General features: G+C 32.0%; 1 protein-coding gene across 1 annotated transcript; it reads right to left on the bottom strand.

Annotated features, from left to right (window-relative positions):
- Positions 1-23: 23 nt before the first annotated feature.
- Positions 24-21,998, bottom strand: LOC130446668 (uncharacterized). The gene is made up of 9 exons (XM_056783044.1): positions 21,485-21,998; positions 19,672-19,721; positions 17,466-17,585; positions 14,274-14,414; positions 12,321-12,451; positions 11,971-12,179; positions 9,984-10,207; positions 8,910-9,070; positions 24-5,835 (listed from the first exon to the last, which is right to left on the bottom strand). Exons 1-9 carry the CDS (start codon positions 21,528-21,530, stop codon positions 5,427-5,429), a joined length of 1,491 nt encoding a protein of 496 aa, XP_056639022.1. The 5' UTR covers positions 21,531-21,998; the 3' UTR covers positions 24-5,426.
- Between the last annotated feature and the right edge of the window lie 5,513 nt (positions 21,999-27,511).

Genomic DNA, 27,511 nt, shown 5'->3' with positions numbered 1-27,511 from the left:
GAGTGGTTTCAAAACGCGAAAAATTGTATAACATCATACTTTATTTATGTCACACAATAAGTGCTACAATACAAAAATAATTTAAACAACTTTGCGTGCTTACAATAAAATTATATTAAATTTTTGGTATCTTCGCTATCAATAATTTAAACAGAAAATTTATCACATTGATTTTAAGTAGCATAAGCTTAATATAAAATGTAAATACTTAATAAAATCAACTGATTAATAATGTTAGAATTCTAATAATAATAACAAAATTATAACAAACGAGAAAATATTCTAAAAATATCGAATACAGAGATTCACGAATCACCTTAAAATTATATTTTTTTTTCGAGATAATTATCATGATTTTTTTTCAATCTAATATCTATCGGGTGGTGACTCAATCTAGGATCACTAGTGACCGAAAATAATAACAACTTTATGGAAATACGAGAACGTGTGAAATCGGGGAATAGAGCATACTCCAGTGACCAACGACTACTAAAGTCACGCGAGGAGCGGCTGCTAAACACGTGGGAGTGAAAGATCTTAGGCCGAATATATGAACCTGTGTGCGAGAAGATCGTGTGGCGCAGCCGTATAAACACCGATTTATACCGGCTCTATGAAGACCCCAGCCAGGGTGACAGAAGTCAAGAGGGCCAAACTCACATGGCTAGACCACTTGGAGCGTATGTCTGAGGAGCGGGGGTGCACAAAGTGTACTGGCAGAAGAGGATCTTCGGGAGCTAGGTATGAGGGGATGGAGACGCCGAGAAAAATGATTTATGACAAGCTCAAAAACGGCCATTTTTAGGCCGTGAAATTCCCAGATTTCGCCGTTAATTATTTTTTTTTTAAACTATTACACTCCTTTATATAATAATCTAAAAATATAACTAAAACTAATTACATAGATAATTGCCACGGCACGTTATTTTCTTGAAGGGCAATTGTCTATGCAGTTATTGTGAAAAGGGGTCAAGTTAACGGGATACCCGTTTTTTAAAAATAATTAACGGAATAAAATGGACACTTATGACAATTTTTCAGCTAGTGATTATTTACGGATAGTTGATCGGGGATAGCTTTAAAAGGCTCGGGTTTTTGAATATTATCTGTTATCGATTCTAAAAAGCATTTTTGGGATTTATCATTTAATATTTGCTGATCGCTCAAAAGAGCTCATAGATAACCCATTCAACCGATTTCAGGGCACTTGTTATTTTCATTTGACTGAAAAGTGTATGAATGAGTCCATTTGTCACTACAAACATCCATTCCCGGCTTTCCATGAGTTTAAGGAGGGATTTAAATCATTTTCAACTGCTTTGAACAATATACAACATGCTTATTATTATTATAAAATCAACTCTAAACAAGAGTAAATAGTAATATTTGGAAATATTTAAATGCTTATCAGTTTTAATATACTTCAAAGCGTATCTATAGATTATAAAAAATTTGACATCCAATTCATTTAAAAAAATAACTGCTTTTATACAAGGCACAGCAACAAGACGTATCAGTTACTTTTGTCAGACGAGCTATACTCAGAAACAAAATTTAACGAATTTTTGAATACCTCAAACATCAACAGTTAAATATTTACCATTATTAATCGGTCCATATAGAAGGTAATTAAAAAAATCAAGAAATTCTTTCAATAAACTTTTTGGTAAAAGCATTTTTTCCACTTAGTAAAATAGAAAAACTGTAATACACATTTTAATTATATTTATAAACTAAAAACTCATACTATAATCGAAAAAAATAAAATTGGAATTAGTCAGCTACATTATTATTACATAAACATTCTATAATAAATGATCTTTTTAGTGAAGCTGTTTAAATAATGAAAAAATAAGGAAAATGATCAAATTTTCATTTTGTCGTTTGGAAAAAAGTGAATTTTTAGATTTTTCGTGACGAATAGTGTTGTTTTTAGGATTTTTGATATAAAATTAATTTAAAATAACAGGTAAAAATTGACGCCTCAATCTGTTTCAATCTTTATATATTCAGAATGAAAAATCTCTTTCCAGTCGGAAAAAAAAGTCACTAAGACCAGATGATGTACTAGTTGTCTCTTTCCGACATATGCTCACGAAAACATTCTTAACCTTTTCAAAAATATCTGGTTGCAGCAACCGGTATGAGAATAACGATTCCATTTCAACAGAACTGGATAACACTCTTTTCATATTTTGAATATTGAACCATAAAAGTATTTGATATAATATATTGAATATAGGAAAAATACATAAAACAAAATAAAAACAATATTACAAATTACCTGAGAACAGAGGGACGAAATTACCAGACAAATGCAAAAAGAAACTGAATCCCACGTCTTATACCCGTAAGGGTAGAAAAGACATAAATAAATATTTTTGTAATTTGCTAGTTTGAGACTATTTCATTTTTTACTTGTTTATCTTTTTCGTTTTTGTTTATTGCTAATATTTTAACATCCCTAAGTATACACATCAACGTTCGTGTTAGCTGGCGACATAGCAGCGAAACCATTTTAAAAAGTATCGAATAATAATTAGAGAAGTGCACGAAAGTCAGTTACTTAGACGACGTTTTAAAAGGTTTTTAAGTCTGGAAATGTGACTTGAAAGACATACAGTTTCTGGAAAAGACCATTTGCTTAAACATGTGAAGAACTGAAACTTAAATGTCTTGCAAACCATTATATTCTTTCGTTTATATTTCCACAAAGTTCTCTTAAATAAAAATTGTTTCATTATAAGTAATACCCTTGACAACTCGTGAAATCAGAACCCTACAAAATTATATTAGAATTACATAAATTGAGATCCCGCTGTACCAGTGGTGCATGATTTTGAATGTTTTTATGACCGATAATGTTGCTGATTAATTTCATTTTTAGTTTGTTAGATTATAAAGAAAAACTTTGTGAAATAATGAAATATGTTTTCAAAGAAATTATGATAAAATATTTATTATTGGTTTTGCACCAATAGACAAATATTTTCAAAACGGCAAGCACAAAATGAAAATGAGGAAATTATTTTTAAAGTGGGAATGAGGCTCTATTTTATTCAATTTTTTTTGATGTTATTTTCTTTTTAAGTAGCGCCATCCCATAATGAGAATATTTAAAAAAATTTTCACCCGCAATTTTTAGAACAAATATTATACATTTCAAAGTTCCTATAACTGTAGATTCACTGTTAGTTTGATTTACCAGTTAAAACCTGATAAACCCAAAGTCTTAAGAAGCAGAAAAAGTTATGACACATAGAAATATAAATTAGTAGATCGGAGTAGAAATAGTGGCGTCATTTTTTTTTAGAAAATAATATGTGTAACTCTTTGGCCTATTCAGGGAAAAATATATAATGTATCTCAATAGTTTCATAAGTGCACTTTAAAGGAAATTCTAAAGTGTTATCTAACAGGGAATTAATTATTATACAAAATATTTTCCTAATAACAAAAAAAACTTGATGAAAAATTATTTCAGTAACTTCGGTTAGACAAATATAGAAAATAAAAAGGAAACGAGCATAAGTACACATAGTCCAGGATGCAGCATTTTGACTCGCAATTTTTTCATCTTGCCTGGATTTACTTGAAATTTTCACAGAAGGTAGGGAATATTCCAAGGATCATTTTCAATATTATGCCACTATACACTAAAACCTTGGAGGTGGTTGTCACTACCAAAACAGTAAAAATGAGAAAAATCACGGAAAATATGTTGTCTTTATGTCAATAAGACATTTTTTTGTAGAGAACTATAAAAGATTGTGAAAGTCATCATATATTATTTTAGGTTGAACTTCAACTGCAAATAATCTTTAACCGAGTTGACTTAGCGAAAAACTATTTCAGACCTTTTTTGTAGACCGTTTAATTTCATATAAAAATATCAATTTCTTTTTACTACACAATAATTCGTTGATATACAATAAAATTAAAAAAAAAAAAAACAATTTCCCGTGTAATTTGAATGGAAAATCAATACCACCTCTAAATATTTATATTAAGAGCTCTGACTTCACCATTATTTTTCGTAATTTTGAATATATTGAATAATGTTATAAATATTATATTTAGCTAATAACAAACTTTATATTACAGAAGATAAATGAAAAAAAATCTCGGTCTTCACGAGTTAAAGTCATAGATACCTGAAAATATTATATGCAAAATCAAAATATCGGAAAACTACTACCAATCAATTTTTTAGAAAATTATATTTGTCGACTTTGTTTAGTCCAATCAATAATGTATAGAAGGTATAAAATGAGATTTTATGATTACAAAAAAAGATAACAGATATCGAGGAATCTGCACTAAGTAAAGAAAAAAATGCCCTATTATATTCAAAAACTCCTTTGTTAAAATACCTATTGGGACACAAGGAACCTGCAATATTAATAATTTATTTCTCTAACTTCATTCCACTATTTATAATCCGAAAATTCTTGGGTTTCACGTGTCATGCGGGTTGCATTTTTTGCCCCTGTGACGCGAGCGTCATCTAGCGTTCAAATACGACAACTGGGCGTTGGAAATATTGTTGATGCGTTTTTCGTAAACAGACCAGGGTGATCATAACATCATACCTTTGTTCTTCAATTCTTTTGAAGAATTACTGAAAGATGATGATCTACGCTGTAGTGAACTGTATTTATAGGACAGAAAGACTAAAAAATAAGTTAACTATCCGACCACTCATGTATATTAAATGCTATCAAACGCCAAATTTCGTTTTTAGTCTTTTCAAAAGCCTAAATTGACGGAAAACATTTCAAGTCCCCCTAGAGTATCAGACGTCCCCCTGTCTGCGCAAGGGGATATACTAGTTCGACGTTCCCCCTCCATGGTAAATGGAACCTTATTTTTCTTGTCCTCTTGATTTCGTTTTCAGCTTCCTTTTGTAAGTTAGCCCCTTGCATCATGAAATCCAGCCGGGGCAGAAGAAAAGTGGCTACGATGTCGAGTTTTCGCCTGGAGCGAGTAGGGTCTTGTCTACTGTGTGGCCCATTTTGTTATTAAACTTTGATTTTCGCCAGAGGCCGAAAAGCGATGAACTACCACCTGAAAAACATCGGATAAACTCTCGACAGCTCTTATTGCTTCTGTAAAGAACCAAAGAATACCGCCGAACATCTTCTTTGTGAGTGCGAAGGATAGTACCAAGCACTATTACCATTAGTGCTTTTTTTACATCACTTTCACACTCCTAACATTCTTCTGATGAGTCAAAAAGCTATACTTCATTGAATAATAATCACTAGCAATGCCCCGGTATGTCCTCTATTCTTGCATCCACAACATGGCCGACGCCTGGTTGTCAATAGATGACGCTCGCTTCGCGTCGCCCTGCCGGGACCTCGTGTACCCCAAGAATTAGAAGCAGATTTATGTATTTAAATCGCCTATTACTGCTTGATAATCTAAAAATTGCGTCTATTTTTAGCTTGTCGTTTTCTCCATACCAAAAACGCAACCAATAAAGCAACCAAAGCTAGTACAAGTAGTACTATTATAACAATGAAAGCTGTATTAGTACCGATATTTGGAGAACCTAAAATTTCCATTATACCAAATAAGACAACAATATTATTTTCTTTATCGAATGTAATTGTACGAGCGACTTTATTGAATTGAAAGTTTGTTGGTAGAAAATTTTGATTTAAGGCAATTGGTAGAGTCTGGGCAACGTCTGGTTGTTTATCGTCCACAGATATTGTTAAATTTTTAAACGTCAACTTGGGTGAACTGGCAGATGATACAACAAGACCGCAGAAAAAGATGTCAGCTTCCTGCGTCAAAATATTCGTCTTATTCTGTAGTATAATCCACCTAGAGACAAAAAAAATGAGTTTTATAAAAAGTAAAACACAATTTAGTAAATACGAACCCCTTCCCATTTCAGTTTACGCCACTATTGATATTTTCATTCTATAATAATGAAAATTTATCTAACTCAACTCATGGTACAAATTTTGTTGGAAATATTACACCACTTCCTGTTGACATTTTGGGACTTTTACTCCACTCACAATTACACTGTCTGACGCGCGTTTCGCTAACCAAGTTATTGTCTTCAGAGACTGAAGATAAACAGTGTCTGAAGACGATAGCTTGGTTATCGAAACGCTCGTAAGACAGTGTAATTGTGAGTGTATTCAGTATTATTAAACTGGTTTCTTCTTACTTACTGTTTAAAACTGATGATCCCAATATTGAGCAGGTCATAACAATTATACTATATTTATTTAGAACACATTCAGAAACTCCATAATATGAGTACTGAAAATTTGTTTACGAGGGAATGTTTACTGTGAGAAGAGCAAACAACTTCTGGTAACAACATAGTTAAGCCGTTCAAGCCAACAACGAGATGAAACTGACTAGCGAAAAATTTTAGATTGTCTAGAGGAATACAACCCTTTTGAATGCAAGAAATTCACATCACTGTTCTCTGGACGTAACCCAATATAAACTGCGATTTAGCAGATGAAATTGGAAGAATATTACTTATAAAAATGTGGGAAAATTATTTCACATATATTATGTGCAAGCGAACAGATCGAATCAAGAATTTTTCACAAATCAGTAGCATTAAAATTAATAGCAATTATATTAACGTGTCTCATATGCAATTATTTATTAGTATGGTGTCTTGGGAAAAGGAACAAAAAGCCTCTTAAAAGAACTCGATGCTCTAACTACACTTTCTTCGAGCACTGAGCAGCATGCAATGGTTTCCTCTTAAGTGAAGTTGTATGGCAGAAGCCTGTCACGTTTAACCAAATTTGCGACCAATATGTTAACTGTGTTAACATGTTTATGGTCAGGACAATGTAATTGTTTTTGATGGATACAATTCAGATAATTCTTCACTAAACGATGCTTTGCAACATGTCAGATCACAAAATGCTTTATACAAACGTAACGTCACAAGAAGAATTTTTACGAAATGATAATAACAAACAGAAACTGATAGAGCTTCTAAAGTTTAAATTTGAAAAAACTGTCGTGAAGGTAATATTAGCTGAATGTGACGCAGACTATTTGATCGTTAGAACTGCAGTAGAACTTTCAAATTCTGGTAGACCAACCTTAATTGTATCTGAGGACACAGATATTGCTGTTCTGTTGATTCATCATTCCAAATATGATAAAATGTTCTTGCTCCGGCCAGGAAAAGTTGCCAAAGCTGATAAAGAAACTAGGGCATATTGAACAATACATAAATACAAATAAATACCAATGAAAAACTCTGTTAACAGTTGTAGAAGAATGACATTTCTTTATGCCATAGCCTCCATATATTTTATCAAAAAAATTCGGATAGGAACCAGTTAAAAGAAGGAGGTGTACAATTCATTACAAAGTTATATACAGGCCCAAGAAGAGGAAAGAAGAAATTGATACGTTAAGGTATTCTTTATATAATCGAATAACATCTCGTCAAAATCTGTCTTGAAACTTTAATTTGGCAGAGGTTCCCCTAACCAACTGGACAACATGTTTTGACAGTCAGGTATGTTCTCTAATTATCATTACTTAGCCAAAATAAAGTTTTATGCACTTTTTGGGTACAAAAGTGGATTGAACGCAAATTGGATCCATTAGCCTATGGTTGGTAATGAGATAGAAAGGGGCATCTTATTCCTACATCCGCAAGAAAAGAAATTACTCTATCTGACATTTTAAAAATAGGTTTCTGTAACTGCAATGAAGCGTCATGTGGCAAATTATTTTCCTGCAAAAAACTAGGTTTAAGATAATTATAGATATAGATAATTATAGAAACCACTTGTTATGCTAAATACATATAATACCATATATACCATATAATTTTTCAACTTATATCATATGTCGTAAAAGATTTAAGAAAAGGCATTATTTGGGCTATTTGCAAAGAACATCAGACTTTCTCTTCGGACTATATAAAAAAAGTTCCCGGCATTGGTTGTGGTCTGGAGCATCATATTAACAAAAAGATGCATTTTATTGGAAGAATTTTGAAAACAAATAAATTTTTGGGACATGTAATGGAAATTTTTTCAACAAAATGAAGCAGGATCCAAAAAGTATTGAAAAGGATGAAAGATTTCGGTATCCCACTTTTGGAATTGATTCGACTAGCCTGATTCAGCACCAATAAAAATATTGGAACATGAATTGTCAAATATTTTTCGAAAAATCCTGCGGGAATAAAAAATAAACTTATAAATATATGGGACTCATTTACACTGTAACGAAATATAGAGGTAATGTTACACAATGTTGAACAGAAATTCATAATTGTTCAATTCCAACTATTTCTTTCTTAAATATATTTTTCAAAGAATAAAACGTGGAAAGTTCAAGCATCATTTATATTTCAAATCTTTAAATATGTTTTTTTTTAAATATCAATAGGTCAACTGGAATGAGAAGAAACTCCACTAGTTTAACTAGAATGAGACCCATAAATAAAATTGTATAAATTTTTGATGTGAAATAAACTATTCACTAGTATTGATAATTTTGTTTTTATTGACTCCATTATTAACAAACATTCCACCAACACTTCCAATTACATTGGGAACTAGATGTGATAGGTCCTAAGAAGCAAAATAGGCAGTGTAATTGTAACAGTTAGTATAAAATGTTTATTTTTGCTGTTACATTTAATAAAATATCATTTGCATATAATGAAGTGAATTCATGCCTCAAACCAGCGAAATTTATTGAAATAAACAATTAAATTTACCCTCTCTGAATGTAAAATAATTAAAAAATTATTATGGTCCACTCCAATACCACTAAAGATGTTTCAATTAATACTTACTTTCATATTGGAACTAGATTTATTTTTGGAATAACTTATAAATTGTAGCATTTCAATTTGCTTTCGGAGTACCTTACAAAAAAATACTTACTGGTAAGGTGCTATGGAATCTGCAGATAATTCAGCCTTGAAGTTACAACATCTTTTATCAATACAATGTTTTCCTTCTACAATTGTTTGATTAAACGTTGTCGGTAAGTTAATGTATTCCAAATTCATTTTTGGTATTTCACCAAATATTGTAGATTTAACCTGTTAATAAAATATATTATTATTGGGAAAAGCAATTGTGTATATATATTGATTAAAAATGATCTTTTTATTATCATTATTCTTCTAGAGACAATTACGTTAGTTTGTTTTGATACTCAATAGACGCCACAGAAACACAGTAGAGTTGCTATACAAGCCATAACGGTTGAAAACTTGTGCTGGAGTGTAAGAGAGTCCTACAGAATTTGGTTAATGTTGGCTGCAAGTTTCAGCTCGTATGCAAGGCCAGACTGGGGTCGGCGAACTCACCAATGGGCCCAGAACCCATCCTTGGTGTGGCTAAAAGAGTTGCTATCGCGTCTCCCAACGGTCTACTCCCAAAGCGGGCTCGGCAGAGATGGATAGAGACACCTGGATGAGACAAGCAAACGCATATCTAGATGGACTCGTGCGTCTCACATAAAACACAAGTGCTCCAACTAAACATGCGCGAAATCCGACTAATGACCTGATTTCTAGCCGGACACTGCCATCTAAAACGCAAACTCCACACCATGGACATTACAGACGATCCGGAGTACTGTTGGTGCATGGAGGAGGTCGAAACTGCTGATAATCATATTAAAACTGAGTTACAAAGCGCCCAAGACAATATTTTAGATTACTTAGGAAACATCCCGTATATGAATATATAAATTAGGATAATGTTTGATGAAATTTTTTTATATCAACCCTTCAGTTATTAATAATCAGGTACGGCCTTGTTTTTATTTTGTTTTCAAGTAGTTGATAGCTTTTATCAACGACTGCTATCGCTCACCACAAACAATAAAGGAAACCAGCTTTTTATCATTCGATTTCAATTTTTCTAAATGTTTGTTATTAATTTCTTATAGTACAACAAACAGTCGAAGGTATATTTTAAATATTACATAAAATAATTGAACCTTACATTTATTATCGAAGATGATGACATTGGTTTTATTGGAATTTCTTTAATTAAAATTCCTCCGATGGCGTTGCCATTAGGAACATTGGCGGCATTAAAAGCAATCACACTGGTACCATTACTGTAAAATACACCAGATCCTCCGTAATTTAACTCCACGTCATTATAATCTGCTACTATTAAATTAACTCCGTTAGAAATTGCAAATCCTTGACTCAAACTTACACCTGGAATAAAAAATGTGCGTTTATTTATTTGTAGTAGTAGTAAGATGTATTGTGAAAATAGAAGAGAGAGAGAGAGAGAGAGGGATATAATATTATAATTTGTAGATAAAAGCTTGTAAAAACTAGAAAACAAACATACAAATAACTAATAAATATACAAATAAATTTCAATAAACAGAAGAAAACAACAATGAGTAACAAAATTAAAGGTAATAGCAATAGGTAATAATCAGTATATAAGTGTCATAGTCATAGCAAAATTAACCCAGTATTCAACTTGCTCGGAATTAAATATTATTATTATAATAGAAGTCGTTTACAGAGTAGAAGGCATTTTCCTGTAAATATGCCCTCAAATTATAGCGAAATGATATTGATTTGATCTTAATTTGCAAGTGCATTTTTTTTGCATTATAAAATATTGAGCGCTTAACTAATTCTGAACGTGAAGTAGGTAAAGGTCGTGCTCTGCGTTCCTAAGTGGATATCCATGCAACAATTAGTTAAACTTTTAGACCGCCATCTATGCAAATGGAGAATTCAAAAAAATTTGTAAGCTAACAATTGCATAACTTTTTGAAAAATGACTATAAAAGTTTAATTCCAACGGGATCTTATTGTTTGAAATGTTTAGAAGACAGTATAATTTTTTCAAAATTTTAAATCTATATGTTATGCATAAAAAAATTATTTATTGTGGTGTGTTTTCAGCGGCGATGCACTCATGCAGAAACGGGCGCGAGGAGCGCTATTTTCGATGTCAGCTTCTGCTATTTGCCACATACTAATTTTGGTTTGTATAGCAACTAAAATGTAACACTAGTTATATGTTTATGATTTGTTTTAATGAATTTTATGATACAATCTAGAATCGATTTATTGTTTGAAGAAATTATTGTAGAAATATTTAAAGGTAATTGGAATCCATGTTTCATCAATTGAGCTGTCAGTTAATTTGTGGGTAAAATATGCACTCACTCGAAGAATATATGATTTAGGTCGACAATTTTACTACTATTGCAAGTACAATTTGGAGAGCTTACTAAGCCAAGCGTGTGAAGATACGCAGGGAAGCGACCATGATTCAGTTTTATTCTTGTGCTAGAGTAATATTTACTTATGTTGGGGAATTCGAGGTGCGATATTTTTTTTGGCAGTTCAGGCAGGTTCGACCAGTCTGATTTAATATGATTTCTGTCATTACTAATGAGATCAGAGTACTTATTAATTATGGAGATAAGAGTTTCGGGAGCTAGAACTTTTTTATTGGAAATTTTCTCCTCTTCACCTATCTTTTTTTTAAATTTCTTAACTCTTAATATTTCTCAAGTTATAAACAAAAAACAAAATGCCTTTTTTTCGTCTTAATTTGTTTATAAAAATTGGAATTTTTTGCGTGCTGTAAAATCCTCAAAACATCTTTTTCTAATTGTCATTCTGGATCGAATGAGAATCGCTCATATTTTTAGGAGCTTAATCATTTCACGTTTTTGAAGATGTTGACTATTGACTAGACTATTATTTTTGTTTCAAATCCCAATTTTAGTATCAAAACCCGACAAGTCCAAATATTGATTTTAATTTTTTTCAAATATTTATGAAACTATTTTGGTGATCTCGATCATACATTGTATCTTAATAATTAATAATTTCTCATAATTTATTTGTTTGTGACAGTTTTTTCCACGTTTCCGAAAATTTCTTGAGATGGATTTTGAGTCTAGGCGCCTAGCGGGAATAACGTAAATTACACAATTACTCACTGATATTCAAAGGTAGGTTATTCTTAGTTGCTGCTGTAACAATAACGTTATCAGATTTTGATGCATCTGGGATCCCATAAACTAAGTCGGTTCCATATAACAGCGCAAACACCACAGACTGATTTTGAAAAGTAGCAGTAAAAGTGCAAGGATTAGCACTTGGACCTCTTTCAAAATTTGTACCATTAACAATGTGATATTTCCTGCATCTAAAACAGAGCAATAAAAGTTCGTGACTTCTTCGAAACACATATTAGTAGATTAGAGGAATTAGTATGAAAGTAGGAATATCTGAAACTAGTATTTAAATTTATATTTCATATAAAATTGTCTTTAAACATTATTCTTACTTCGAATTTAACACACCATTCGGATCAATTACAATGTCAGTGGAAAAATAGGTGTTATTATCTTCTTCTATTAGATTAGCTACAATGTAATAGTTATTTTTTGCTGCACACGCTAAAATTGCTAAATTTTGCTAAAAAGAAAAGTTCAATTAATAAATAAAAAATCAATATCATTGAAAAGTGTAAACTTGAAGTATATTACAGGAAGTAAATAGTAAGGTACATGGGTCGAATATGGCCAATTGCCAGTATTGCTGTATCTAAATTGAAATGTTACATGAGCTTTGTATTTTTTAGAGGACGCATTTTTATTTTTGGGACATGTGTGACAAGTCAATAGAAGCTTAACCTCAAGTTTGTGGGGTCGCCATCTTGGAAAAAGAAGTGAAAACACCTTTTTCGCGATATCTCGGAAACTATGCGTCTTACAAAAAATTCGTACAACCATAATCTGTTGAAAATGTTTTGCCTACAAATATGTTCATATAACTTTTTGCGCTAAATTTAAAATTAAAGAAGTTACAAGCAAAAAAGTGAAAATTTTTATAAAAAATTTCATCTTTTTCATTCATCTTGTTCCAATCGTATCCTTCCAAAAAATTTTCTTAACACCCCTCTCTCCCATGCATTTAGCCTTTTTTTCCACTTTCTTATTCATGACCTAGCATTCACTATCATAAAACACAGTAGATTCTGTAACTGTCCTGTAAATTCTTAGCTTCACTGCCCTTGAGATATATTTGGATCTTAACAGGTTTCCTACAGCATCAACTATTTTATTGCCTCTTGTTAATCTCTTGTCGAAATTCTTTAATTTCGTCCCCGGTAATTGTTACCCTCACTACCAGGTATTCAAACTCATGTACTCTATTGAACCGGAACTTCTTGTTTTGGTCTGTTGGGATTTTTAATTGGTTGTCATTTAAATATTCCATATACTTGGTTTTATTGTCGTTGACATGTAGGCTGTCTTTTCAAAAAGTAAAAACATTTTTTGTAGTTTCTGTTTTGTTTTGGTTACGAGCAGTACGTCATCTGCATATGCCAGGACATGCTTTCTGCTATTATAATTCATTCCCTGGATTCGTAATCCACTATCCCTCTAGTATGAAATTAAAAAACTGTTGTTAACAGGTCGCCCTGTTCTAAGCCTTTTTTTGTTTAGAATTTTTCGGATGACCTTCCTTTTGTCGCTACTTTGTTTTCGGTTTTGTTTTAGTGTCATTTTCTAAGTTGGAATTTCTGGAACCGTTGGGGATATTCACACTGAATACACCACCACTCACAATTACATTGTTAGACAGTGTAATTGTGAGTGTTGGTGTAAGCAGTGTATTCAGTAGTGTCATTATCACACATCGTATTAATATCTTATTCCAAGTTTTGATAGAGCTTGGTTATATTGAATCATATGCTGGTTTAAAGTCGATAAATAATAGCTCCAAATTCAGTCCCTTTTCATAGCTATCATTCTGTACTGTTTTTAACACAAAAATTTGATCATTTCTTCATACCCGCCTTCATATTCCTCTACTTGTTTGTCCAAGTATTTATTTGACCTGCTTCATATGATTCTCGCTAACACTTTATACACAACAACCAGTAAGGTAATGCCCTGCAGTCAGCCTTATCTCCTTTCTTATGCTTGAGACAAATAATTGCTTTGTCCGATTGGCTTGGCATCCATTCTAGTTCCCAGATTTTGTTTAATATGTTTTCTTACTGTTTGGTTATATTTTCTTAAGTAATAATAAAACATTTTTCTGTTAAAGTGCAGAGACAAAATGAATTTTCCTAATAATAATTAGAAAATTATGCTTTTTAATATTACCTACTAGATAAGAACATTTTTACCCCGGATCACTCCACGCCAAGAATATCTTATAAAAAATGCAAGGAAATCGTCAACATTTTACAATTTTAAAAAGAGTAATAGATAATAAGATAACTTGCCTCTGATACTGTACCATTGGTAGTGCATAACATATCTCCAACTTTGCCAATATTCACACTAAACGATTTTAGAACCCTCGCCGATTCAAATTCGGCTTTTATATTTGTAAGTGCATATTCAGGAAGTATAAAAATGTCGGACTAAAACAAAGATAAAATTATTGATATATACATCTGAAAATAATATAAGCATACACTTTAAAAACGATAATTATGATTTTTTGCTGTCAAAAATCTGTTTCTAAACGAATTTAGACATTTATCGATAAATATTGAGTAGGTTCAAATGATATTCGTTTATACTTATTTACGTTATAAGTCTGGGAAGTAATTTAATAGCATACGAGAAGATGTTTATGAACGAGGCGACGAATGAGCCGAGTCAAGAATATCTAATCGAGTACCGTGATAATAACTTCACGGACGTACAGTTTGGCAAAGACAGGAGTGAATGTCGAGAAACATACGAGAGGCATAAGGTTAAAAGTACTAAATTCTGTACCCCAGAATAAAATATATATTAAGTAACATTCCTTAATTATTCAAAAGACGTAAATGAAGGTATTAATACTGCTTAATACTAAATAATAAATTTATTGATATAAAAGTCTATACGAAATAAGAATGCAGATATTTATTTGAAGAAACAAGTAGTGGGAATTCCAAAATTTCAAACTTAATCCGGAAGTATGTGGCAATAGCAATACGTTCTTGAACTTTTTGAATGTCCTTTATAGGTTTATTTTTTGATGCTTCCCGGTGCAAAAACTAAATTATATTTGCCAAAATTTCTCGACTCTGTCCAGTCAAAACCTTTCTTTTTGCTTTTGATTTGAATTCCCTTTTATATAACTGTAAGAATATCTTTATTTTGCACCAATAAATATTTTTCTCGGTATCCAGTAAAAACAATGAAAGTAGGTGTCCACGCAGTGCTCTTTACTATCTAACAGACATAATAGAACTCACAATAGTAATCAAGTATAACTGCTTGAGGGACCGTACTAATCCCTACTACTATCATCTAGTAACGCGTATTGACGGCGTGGCTATTTCAAATTCATTCCTGTATATGCCAAAGTCAATATGAAAATATGTTTTTTTTTCATACTGTTTTCGGTTTTAAATAAAAAGCAAAATTATATTAAAATATTAAATGTCATATTTGAGAATCTCACTGAAAAAGAGCTTCTTTGATTATTCTCTTATTAAAACAAAAAAAAAATAAAAATTAACAAATATCTCTAAGGTAACATTGTAAACAACGGCAGATATATTCATTTTTGAAAATACAAACAATATTTTCTGAAAGAATGTCTGATAATTCAAATAAAATTGTTGAGAAACGTGTGTTCAAATTAAGTCTTTGAAAAGGTACGAAAAGTGCTGATGAAAATGTGATATTTTATTTTTTTGATGTGGTAAGAACAGTTGTTTTTAGAAGCATTCTTTTCAAACCTTAAATTTTCAGTCAAAAACATCAAATAGCTCTTCATTGTGGTCTAAATACTCGATGGTCAAATGATTGATTATGGTTAATGAGAATGTCAACATTTCCCTTTATTCTAAGTTAATAGCTATTTAAAAAAAAACAAAGTGTAGACTACCATCCAAACCAGTCGAAGGTGCTAACAAAGGAAGAATTTGAAACATTTATGAGGGACACCCCAGACAAAGACTATTTACCGGTGAAAATTATCGCATTAATTGGCATTGCCAGAGGTTGTTGAAGGAAAGACATTCATAATTTAGAAGTAGACGATGTAGAGGATACTGGTTATCAGTTAGTGGTTCGTATTAATCACACGAAAACAGCAATGTGGTGCAATATTTGGATGTGTTTAGAAAATATAAAAATTTGCAAAAACACCTTTCACTAAAAGCTCCAGACTAGGAAAATGCGTAGGTCAAAGAACTGGAGTACACACTATTGGCGGGGCACCTAAAAAAATTGCTGAATTCCTCAATCTTGAGCATTCAAAAAAGTACACCGAATATTGCTTCAGAAGGACTTCGTTAACGCTGAGGCTGATATCAATGTTTTAAAACGGCATGGTGGATGGAAGAGTTCATCAGTGGCTGAAAAATATGTGGAGGAATCCCTCAAGAGCAAAAAGAAAATAGCAAGAATGATACAAGGGGGTGAAACTTTTGTACAAGTGTTAAACCAAAGCCACACATCTTCCAGCATGTTTGAAAATAAAGAAGTACATCCAGTAATTCTTAAAATACATGTTTCTGGTAACAGTAGTTGCATCATTATTGTTAACATTCAAAAATTAGAATAAAAGTTCAGTTATTGATGTTAATTGATTTTTTATTTCTAATTATTTCAAATGGGATTGGGAGAATTTAAGAGTACTGTAAAGTACAAGGATACCGTAAAGTGCCATTTTCCGGACTCAAATTAGTAATGTAATGTCGATTTCACAGTACAGTATGGAAAAAAATTCATTTTGTACCTCGTATATGTATTAGATATATGTGACAGTGTCACACACTATCACATTCAATCATATGCTGATGACACTCAGGTTCTACATGACTTTAATCCTGCAGATCCACATGCATCAGCTACACACCTAAATAGAGATCTGTCAAGTATTCTTGAATATTCCACTGAACATAATCTAAAGCTGAATGCAAATAAGACTGAAGTTTTGTTCTCAGAAACGTAGAGAAAATTTGCAACAAAATTCAAAATTGGAGTTGAGTAGTGAGACATTGGTAATAAAATCATTTGCTAAGAATTTAGGACTAATTCTAGATGTGGACTTGTGGTTTAAAAAGCATTTAAAGATACTCTTGAAGAAAAGCTATGCTAAGATGGAACTCGCTTTGTGAATCTTTAGAATTGTCAATTTTTAGCTACTGTAATGTTGTTTACTATTCTTGTCTTGACATAGCATCGAAAAAACGTGTGCAATATGTACAAAACAGATGTGTTACAGATTTATTTTGAAGCAAAGAAAGTATGACCATATTTCTGCCAAAATTGATTGAATAAATTGGTTAAAAATGTCGAATGTTGTGAACCCTCATTTTATCTCAAGAAAGTTTATAACATTCGGCACTACCAACTGTTGTTGGTGCTTTTTATAAAATCTAACCCTAAATATGATAGCAACCATTTTTAGATTTGTAAATATTTAAACGTTTTCAATTGAATCAGTCTAATAAAAATAAATTTACCTCGTTTTTATTGGCATTCATTATTTGTACTGTAAGATTCAAATTATCTTTTAATTGTTCATCCGGAGTAGCATATATGGATGGATTTGGTTTGTATAGCACCACACCAGCACGATAACTCTGAAATAATATTAATAAAATCAAAATTTAAATAATACAATGTAGCAATTACAAATTTTTGAGTAAATAAAAATAATAGGAATAAACCAACTATATAGTAATGACATATATTCACTTATACTAAATATTCTGGAAAACTGAATTCTACTGTTTTTGAATTTGGTACCTGTGAGACCTGTCACTTTTTCTTTTAGGGCTTTGATGCACAATCTTCTGAGATGAAAGGTTTTTTTTACAAATACGACGATGGTCCTAGAAGTACCTTGCCTGACTTAGAGATGGCGGTAGATGCTTGAAAAATACCACTGTAGTAAAAAGTATACAATCTATACAGCATATGTTTCAAGACGCCACGTTGTTTAGTATTTGTTTGGTAGCTATCAATAGTGAATTTTCTCAGTAAATTTGTAAACATTGAAAGAAATGGTCTTCATTATGGGATACAATACTTTTATTTGAAAGGCCTTAGTCGAACCAATATAAAAGGTGAACCAGATTCTACTATGGGTGAGACTGCTCCTTCGTTATCAGCTAGCAAACGTCGTAGGCATTTCAACAAGTGTAAACTTTGGACATGAGAAAGCTGTGCGCAAGAAGGATCATGAAGATGTTTCCTTCGAGTGTTTGGCAATGTTTCACAGAAATACAACCAAATTTTTGCACTGTTTTATAGCCAAGGATGAAATGTGGGTCCATCACTTCATACCAGAAACAGAAGCACAATCAAAACAATGGACTGAAAAGGGAGAACAGGTTCCAAAAATGGCAAAAACCGTTCCATCTGCAGGCAAAGGTCATAGCGTCGGTTTCTTGGAATGCGCGTGGGATAATTTTCAATGAATATCTTGCAAAAAGGAAAATCTATCAAAGGCGAGTATCATTTGAATTTATTGCAACGTCTGAGTGAAAAAATCAATTTAACTCCTCCGGATTAATTTTTATTCCTAAACTTGAAAAACTGGCTCGGTTTTCAAGGATTTTCCAAAATTTTTGTTTTTTCTTTGTTGGATATAGATATACTAAAATCTAAGGGGTTTGCTACGAGCGTGACATAAAAGATCTATTGTGTCTCCCCTTTGCTAGATCTGGGCTGGACAGCTCTTTGCACAATTTCAGTGCATTCTTTAATGCTATTAGTTGAAAGCGTGTTTACCATTTTCATTCTCACTAAGTGTCGCCTTTCTAATTCTTTTCACTTCTTAACAATATTGAGAAGCTATAGGAAAAACCTGACAGTTTTAGAAAGACCATTGTTGTCAGAAGTACTTCACATTGAGTTTATAATGATTATTTTTCTAAATCTGCCTTTGAATTTCCTGATAATAGACAAGTTCGCATGTCTTTGCTGTTGGACAAGTGTTTGTGGCTCCTAAAGCTTGTCTCTAATCTTTTCTCATTGTCTGTTCTTTGAGTTTTATCGACCAAGAGGTTATTATCAGCCCTATAATCATGGTGTACATCCTTAGCAGTATACGTAGGCTATATTCCCACTTATTTCCTACTATTTATTTTGCATACCATGATGGCTATTGTGGCTATCTTGAAGATATGCTCATTGTACAAAATTTAATTTTACTACCCAAAGTGATTCCCACATATTTGTCTTCTTTTAAAGTCACCCCCCATGATTTGGATATAATATATCTTTCAACTTTCTTTTCAATCCGGTGACACCAGTTGATTTGTATCAAAACAGTAGCCCTCATTAAAATTAGTTTTGATGACATTTATTATAAGTTATACAAAAACTAGAGAGTATTGGTTTCATTATTTATTTGATGAAATTTTATCACTGTTTGATAATTCATGACTTCTGTGATACATGAACTTTTTGAAATGAAGTTCTTGCTGAATATAACTAACTATTTTATAGAATGGTATGACTTTGATTTTTTTCTTTATTAGAGTTTATTTAATCTAGTATAATGTTCAACAATTCTACTTCTTACTTGATAAATATCAATAAACTCAAAGCAATTTGCAAAAATTGGGAGAAGGAAACTGGACAAGTAACTATTTGAGAATCTTATATAATTTTAGTGGAGATATGTGTTTAAACATTGATTATCTGAGATAAAGAACATACCTGTCCATCAACAATTGCAAAAGTAACAACAGTTAAATATAGCACCGTAGCTGAAACAAAAAAATCTAACATTAGATATAAAGTATATTGGAAATTGGCTGAAAGTATATAAAAACTTTCTTGCAATATTACAAACAGCATTTTAAAATTTTCTCATGTCAAGAAGTTACTAGTCAAAATGGCTTATTTGATTAAGATAGACATGAACAAAGCATGCTAGGGATAATAAAAATTGATTGTAAGAGAATCAAGTGGATAAGACAAATGACTCAAGTTACAGATGGTATCTATGGTGTAAAAGCACTTAAGGTAAGATTACCAAAGCCAAACAGTGTACTTATAGTTTTAATCTAAAAATTAAGAAACTATCATTGTAATCATCTATCCCTTAATAGGTAAATTAGAAATAGGATCCCCTTCATGTATTTACCACATTAAAGAAATGACTTTCGACCATAAGATTTTGTTATGAAGAGTACTCTTAAATACAGACTCTAAAAATTCAAATTGAGAGTATATACTTGATATTTTTTAGTTTTCTGTAATTTTGAAGTAATAACCATAACTGCAAGGCTTGAAATTTTTTTTAAATGAGGGCTGCGTCAATTTTGGGTACACATATTTTTGGTTCGTATCAGTGGTTTACATGCTACATATACAATGAGGAATATGTTGTATAACAAAGTAGACAAAACTAAATTTGAGTAAAAATACAAACTGCTCTGTTAATTTTCACATTTCTAAGATTGGCATGGAGCAAAGAGCAGATGTTTTCTGCTCTGTCTGCCTGCGGAAATGGTATACCTCTAGCAACTGCTACAGAACAGGATTGGCATGGAGCAAGAAGCAGATGTCTTCTACTCTATCTGCCTACGGAAATGGTATACCTCTAGCAACTGCTACAAAGCAGTTCAATGTACCGAGAACCACCTTTGAGGAAAATTTCATGAAAAATATTGTTAGTGAAAAAAAATCAAACCTTTTCCAATGTTTCCTCCAGAACAAGAAGATAATTGTTGAATGGATTGAATTTATGGCAAAGAGGAGGTTTCTAATAACAAAGATAAATTCAATATCATGTGCTAGGAAACTAGCAGTTGAGTTAAAAATTATTATATAAATTAGCAGCTTATTCAAAGTTTTCAAAAAATAATTTTTACTAAAGTACCTACATAAAACCTGCATTTGTCAGATACTAATAAAGATTTTTTATATCTTTCATTTAAATAATTAGAATTATACTATTTTTCAACATTTTATTTATTTCAATTTTATTATTCGTTATACCTCTAGTACTTGGCGATGTCTGACTTTGGTGTCATGCCACGCAATCCAAAAAAATAAAAACCTTCAGAACTTCTAATTATATCAGTTTACTTAGTACTAACTACCTGATAGCACCTCAGTGAAAATGGAAGATATTCGTTGTTTTTTTATTTGAAATTTTTTTTTCGAGAAATATTTTCACTAAAGTGTCTGCCACTGGTGCTCTTACCTTATGTGAGAAGAAATAACAATAGATGAAACACAAGAATAATGCAATGGTACACACACAATATAAAAAGACCCAGAAGAGGACCTAACTTGAGGTGACCATGATATTAGAAAATTAGGCGGGGCAATGTGTGCCAACAATAGACAAAAATTGGCTCAATTGAACGATGAATATATAAATATATAAGGGAGGCTATTACGTGAAAAATCGTTTGAGTAAGGCTACATATGATCATGATAGAATACAGTATATGACATTCACAACAAAAATAATATGAATTTAATATTGATGATAATGTTCGTTATAAAAATGAATTACCTTTAAAAATATCCATTGTTTTTAAGAATTCCTGTGCGACTATCATCCAACTACTTTTAGATATCCTTCAATTTTTTTGGTTATAAAGTTACGTTATAAATGGTTCAATAATTTACAGACAAGTAAGCCCGAGAGAGTAGAAAATTGCAAACCTACAGTCTTTTAATCACTGAAAACTATCTGGAAGCCGGAAATTAGGTTTTCTATAACACACCTCAATATTTCAAATAATAGGAATATTTCAATCCCTGTCACTTTATAACAATCTCGAAACACGTCGGTTTCAATTCTGCAGACGAGTAATAATCGAAAAGTAATCGATTACTCTTACATTTCGGAACTGTTTTTTGAACTAAAAAAAAAAAATAATGTTTTAATACTATAATAATTTCGAAAAATGGAATTCACAAAAATACAGAAAATGATATTGATTCAGGGAATGATATATCGGCCAACCACACCGTAAGGTAAGGAAGAAAACTATACAAAGTAAAAGTATTCGAGAACGACTTTTCGATTTTTGGCATCAAAATGTAAACACAAAGAAATAAACTTTATTGAATTGGTAGTTACAAAAAATATCGCAAAAATAGGCTAGTAAAACATGTCTTATAAGAACACTACTATTAATAATTATATATATTTTAATAATACATATTCATAATTATAGGGACATATATTTCCAAGGTAGTTCAAAATGTTATGATCTATAAATAGTTGTAGATTAACCTACAGCATAATCAATTTCCTTTCTAAATGCCCGATAAAATTGTTTATATACTTAGTCATAGCTTGATTCCAATAAAACTAACAAAGCTCATAATTTATACATATACAATTTACATAATATAAATTAAAAATATTCATTAACTGTTTCAGTATGGGACTAAATTGATAAAATAATTTGATATGGAAGCAGTTTGTGCTTACAATAGGAATACATTTTAAATATTATGCATAAGTTAGGCTCATGTAATATTAGGATAAAATACATTTGGGACATTGGGGCTTTAGGGTTGGAGTACTTTGTTAAATGGCAAACCAATTAAATAGAATATGTTTTGAGAAATATTAACAATATTAGTTATCAATAAAAATGCTGCATGATAAGAGGACCGATGACAGCAATGTAATAATTACATACTAGAGTTAATTGTGGTTTAACAAATTCAAAGTTTGATTGAAAAACTCTTTACCTACGAACACGTACTAAAATGAAGAATTCGATTTGCGTTCAAGTCAATATATCGTTTTTTTGTAGAGATCCTTTCACTTGCTCTGAAAAATTTAAAGAATGATCTCCATTTTTTATGAACCATTTTGTACAAATAGAGTCGATAAACAATCGAAAATAGATAGTTAATGTTAAATTTCAATGATTTGGAGGCAACTGCTAGGAAAAAAGTTCGGCCATTCTGATTCCAAATTAATGTGTTCATAGAGCGTGTATTAGATTTATTTTGTTCCCGTAAGAAAGCTCAAGCTTTGAACATTCTTGTGTGGGTGAAATTAAATTAAAAACATTTAAGCTTTATATGGAGCAAGACACTGCAATAAATTGCATATAATTAATACTGTACATTCTTTGACCTTAAGTAATGCTCTTGCCGTTTCATTTTGGTTGCCACTAATCAAAAACAAAATTTTCCTGCATGGGTATCAAGGTGCAACCAAAATCACGAACCAAAGAAGGTTACATTTATTATAGGAGAGAGGAAAGAGGCTAGATTTACAGAAGTGCTCCAACAAATCACCGGATTGGTTTTTAAGCCAAAAGTAACTAGATTTATAAAAAAAAATATATTGAACAAAACCGATAAAAATGCAATTGCAAGATTTTTGTTATATCGATCAGCTGATCCTCATCAACGCATGTTTTTGGTCAAGTATATTGGGTCTTGAATTACATTTTACTTTTTTGCTTCATGTCAAGCGGCTTTTATACACCAAATAACTAAGTATTTATTCAGATGCTGTTTTGTAGACTGCAGATTGTTTGGGGTCGTTTTGGCTTTACAGCCACTCTTCACCTATACCTAGAAGATATTTTCTACAAGACGTCTTATTGTTCTTTTTTCCAAATAACATATATTCTTCCCAAATAAGATTATTTTTGGGGGCTCTTGTGTCCCACTTCCCTAGTTGTTAGTACTACTACTTCAAGGTACTTAAGCCTTTTAGCAAATAAGGCAGGACATTCGCCGAGTACATGCTCTGCTGTTTCATGGCTTGCTCGCAGAATCTGCAGTTATCGTCCTCTGCCATACCCATAATCTTAAGGTGATATTTGACGGAGCAGTGACATGTCAGAAGACCGACCACCAGTTTCATGTCGTTTCTGGTCATCACGAGAAGTTCTTCAGACTTCTTAGCTGATATGGTTATGAATCTCTTGGATTGTTTTGAGACGGAAGTGTTTCTCCAGTAAGACTCCATCCAGGGTATGGATTCGTGACTCCTTTTTTGGTAAGACTTTCTGCTTCCTCATTTCCAGATATACCCTGGTGACTTGGAAGCCACATTAGGATTATTTCGCTTCTTTTAGATATTGCTTTTAAAGTTTGTTTGCACTCTCACACTAGTTTTGACGTGCACTCAAAAGCTTTCAGGACCTTCAAGGGCGCTTGGCTATCTGAGAGAATGCGTATGTGCTTTTTAGGGTGGTTTCTATCCAAACACCAACTCCACCTAAAAAATGGTGAGTGATGTTCCTAGAGGTATGAAGAGCTTGCATTTTGGCCCAGAAATGGCTAGTCCAGCTCCTTGCGCCAGCTTTGAACCATCTGTGTACCATAGAGATACATTTAGAGGCTGCACAAGATTTATGTTGACTCATGATTGGTGGTTGTTAATTACCACTCAGAATAGGGTAGCTGCTTTTATAACGTCACCAATTTTCTAAATTTGAATAATAGGAGGCATATTTTCAAATTATTAATTATTTTCAAAACGGTACGCGTTCTTATTGATTTCAATTTAACATTCTTTCTTGATATCTTAAACGATCAAACATTTTTTGCGATGGTTTTCTTATATTTTTGAAGATCTCTAGATGATTTTCTCATCGCTAGAGGGGAAAATGTTATGAAATCTTTTATTCTTCTTATCAGTTTTAAAATTCAATAGCTTGAAGAATTGCTAATTGAGGCTAAGGAGATTTAATTACAATAACTTGTTTTATGGCAATCGTGCAACAATTCTCATTCGATTGATTGCTCTGTGGTTTTTACATTAGAAATTGAATAACAAATAAGTATTATGAATAAATCGACTGAAAATAAATTACTTACTTCATAAAAACATTTTTGGAATTTCTTCTTTGTATCTGTAGGTGAATACCATAACTGACGGTTAGTGTTACGGTTTTTGACACCATCATTGCCATATTTAGAAAGCTGAGATAACAAACTAAACGTTTTATCCTTGAGAATAGCAACAACTTTTTAATTTTTTTTTAAAAACCTGTTTATGAATGCAGAATAGTAAAGGATAGTTATTGCCAGCTCGACAGCTTGTGTTCTCCAGACCTATCGATATTGTTGTTCCATCATAACGGTATTGTAATGATAGTTAGGCATGTCTGGTATATGAAGACAAACAAGACGAAATGTTCAACCGAACCGTACCACCAATCGTCAAAATAGGACATATATTAATATGCGTACACTGTATTTGGTATCTTCTAATACCGTCCACGATTAGTGTTTTCTTCGACTGTCGACAATTATTGTCAACGTGCAAAGCATGGCAGCACTGAGAATGAGGTAAGGACGAGACGCCGTTATGGAGAAGGACTTGATTTTGGGTTTGCTGTTAAATGAATGTGCAGAAGATTGTTGGTTCAATGGTGTGAAAGGCTATTGCTTATGGTAGCCAATCCTTTTTATGAGGTAGTATGACAGCTGGACGCAATGTTGATGAGGTCCTACATCACCTTACGTTATTTAAATGGGCACCAACATTTTCTTTTTCAGCAACACAACAAACATGTGTGGAATATGATGAAAAAAAGATTCCAAATTGCACCACCCACTACAGATTCTAAAGCAATTTATTTATAATTTGAAGATGTTTGGTATGAAGAGCGAACGAGCACGTATCGACCAATGTCGATGTTATAAATGTCCTCAAACGGAATGGTAAACAACTTGTCCAGGTCCCCGTTACAATATTTAATTTTCAGCATCAGTAAATCATTTTAAAGTATAAATAAACAACATTACAGAAAAAGTTAATCCCTTGGAATTACTAACCTAAACTGATTACTAAATCGAATAATACTGAGAAAATAATAAACGTTAATAGGGTAATATACGTAACCCGAAATATTTTTTCTACAATCATCAGTTAGGTAGCTTTAGTAGAGGTCAAATTATACTTAAATAAAAGTTATGGGAACAGTAAAGTATGTGGCAACCGTGGCTTCAAGATGAACCATCAACTATTCGATTTGCAGATTCGGTAAACGTCCTACTAGAGCCTAGCACAGAGAGAGGTCAAAGAGTTAAAAAGAAACGGAAACATCTATTAACAGATGCAGAAAAAGTGATTTTAAGTATTTTCAACCGACTTTGTAACCGATTAATGTCTAGAAGAGATGCTATCCAAGGAACAATGTTTTTGTCAAAGACTTTCCAGACCACACTCTACAAAAGGTGTGATCATTAGGCGAAAAAAGAATGTCTCAAACATAATACCAAATTTTCAAGGTATTCTTGCCGAATTGAAAAGAAACATATCCTTGAGGTATGATTTCAGTACATGATATAACACAGTAAATAAAATGAAAACAGAAATGGGAAATTGTCGTTCTATCCATTGGGAAAACGAATGTATAACAAATATTCGGGAATATCGTAATGAAGAAACATCTATTAGGTACTTGGATGAAATGGAAATGGAAAAGGAAAATATGGTTTGACATTCAGGATCCTGTACGTAAAGCGTGGACATAAGACTCTTGGTTTAAGGAAAAATTGGTACCAGCATTATATGCGAACGTATCGTACTAAATATTCTTCCAAAGCAGACATAAAGAAGTTTCTACTTGAACGAGATTTATATTTCGAAAAGTATTATACAATTAAGCAGCTCATACAGGTTTTAGAAACAAAAATAATTCCCAAGGAATATACCGTAGACGAAATGATCAAGAAGAATGGTAAACGGTAAAATTATTTCCGTCCTTCTGTGTTTTGGATCGAATTATAATGGTTCCAACTAAAAAGACAGAGAAGAACTAATAAAACTACACCCAAAAAATTCCTCCTCCATTGTAGAATTGATGACGAACTTATAGTTAAAATTCTGAAGTAAAAAATTCATCTTTGTATTTAATTTTACTGATGTTATCTTCGCTCGTTATATCAAGTACAGCTCTGTACAATTATTGATGATGGGCTCCTTATCTACGTTTGTAAACTGATTATAGTTTTACAAAGTACATCTGTGATGATATTTTCGCTATATGATGACCCGCATTATACCTGGGTACCCATTTGTACCCTTAGACATATAACTACTAATATATATGTAATGTACCTTGAACAATTTTCTATTATTTATAACAATTTTGTCACCATAACAAACGAATTTCTAACAAAGAATTCACGGTGCTCAAAAAAATATTTGAACATCCCCTAAGTTAAATCTAGTTTGAAACTGTCCATTATAAGTAACGCATAATAGGTAGTTGTAAAAGGGCTTCTTATTATGATGAGGTGAGTATTTCATATACCTAACCTAATTTGACATAATCGCAAGTAATAAAATTTTGTTTGGTATATATGTGACAGTAGTAGAAGATATTTTGGAGTGTCGTATGATTTACCAAGAGAGAAATATATGAATAGATTTTATTCTACTTGATCTGCATCTTTGCGAACACAACAAGTAGTTTTGGAATACTTATCAGGTCATTGTATCGCGAAGAGCTTTAAAACTTGTGCGAATTTTAATATGACGTCACTGCGCTTTAGCTATCGATTTTCCGAACCTCGTGTCCAGCTGAAAGCATCCGAAACTCCT

This window comes from Diorhabda sublineata, chromosome 7 (assembly GCF_026230105.1).
Source record: "Diorhabda sublineata isolate icDioSubl1.1 chromosome 7, icDioSubl1.1, whole genome shotgun sequence".
In the NCBI taxonomy this organism is placed as follows: domain Eukaryota; kingdom Metazoa; phylum Arthropoda; class Insecta; order Coleoptera; family Chrysomelidae; genus Diorhabda; species Diorhabda sublineata.
This window is presented reverse-complemented; position numbering and strand designations above follow the sequence as displayed.

What these genes read in the sequence shown, in the direction of transcription:
- LOC130446668 (XM_056783044.1), bottom strand. Translation starts at nt 21,530, where the DNA reads ATGATAGTCGCACAGGAATTCTTAAAAACAATGGATATTTTTAAAG. An exon ending in CCAATGGTACAGTATCAGAG is followed by an intron (nt 12,452 to 14,273) that starts GCAAGTTATCTT and finishes TTTTCTTTTTAG; the next exon opens with CAAAATTTAGCAATTTTAGC. An exon ending in GATTCCATAGCACCTTACCA is followed by an intron (nt 5,836 to 8,909) that starts GTAAGTATTTTT and finishes TTTTGTCTCTAG; the next exon opens with GTGGATTATACTACAGAATA.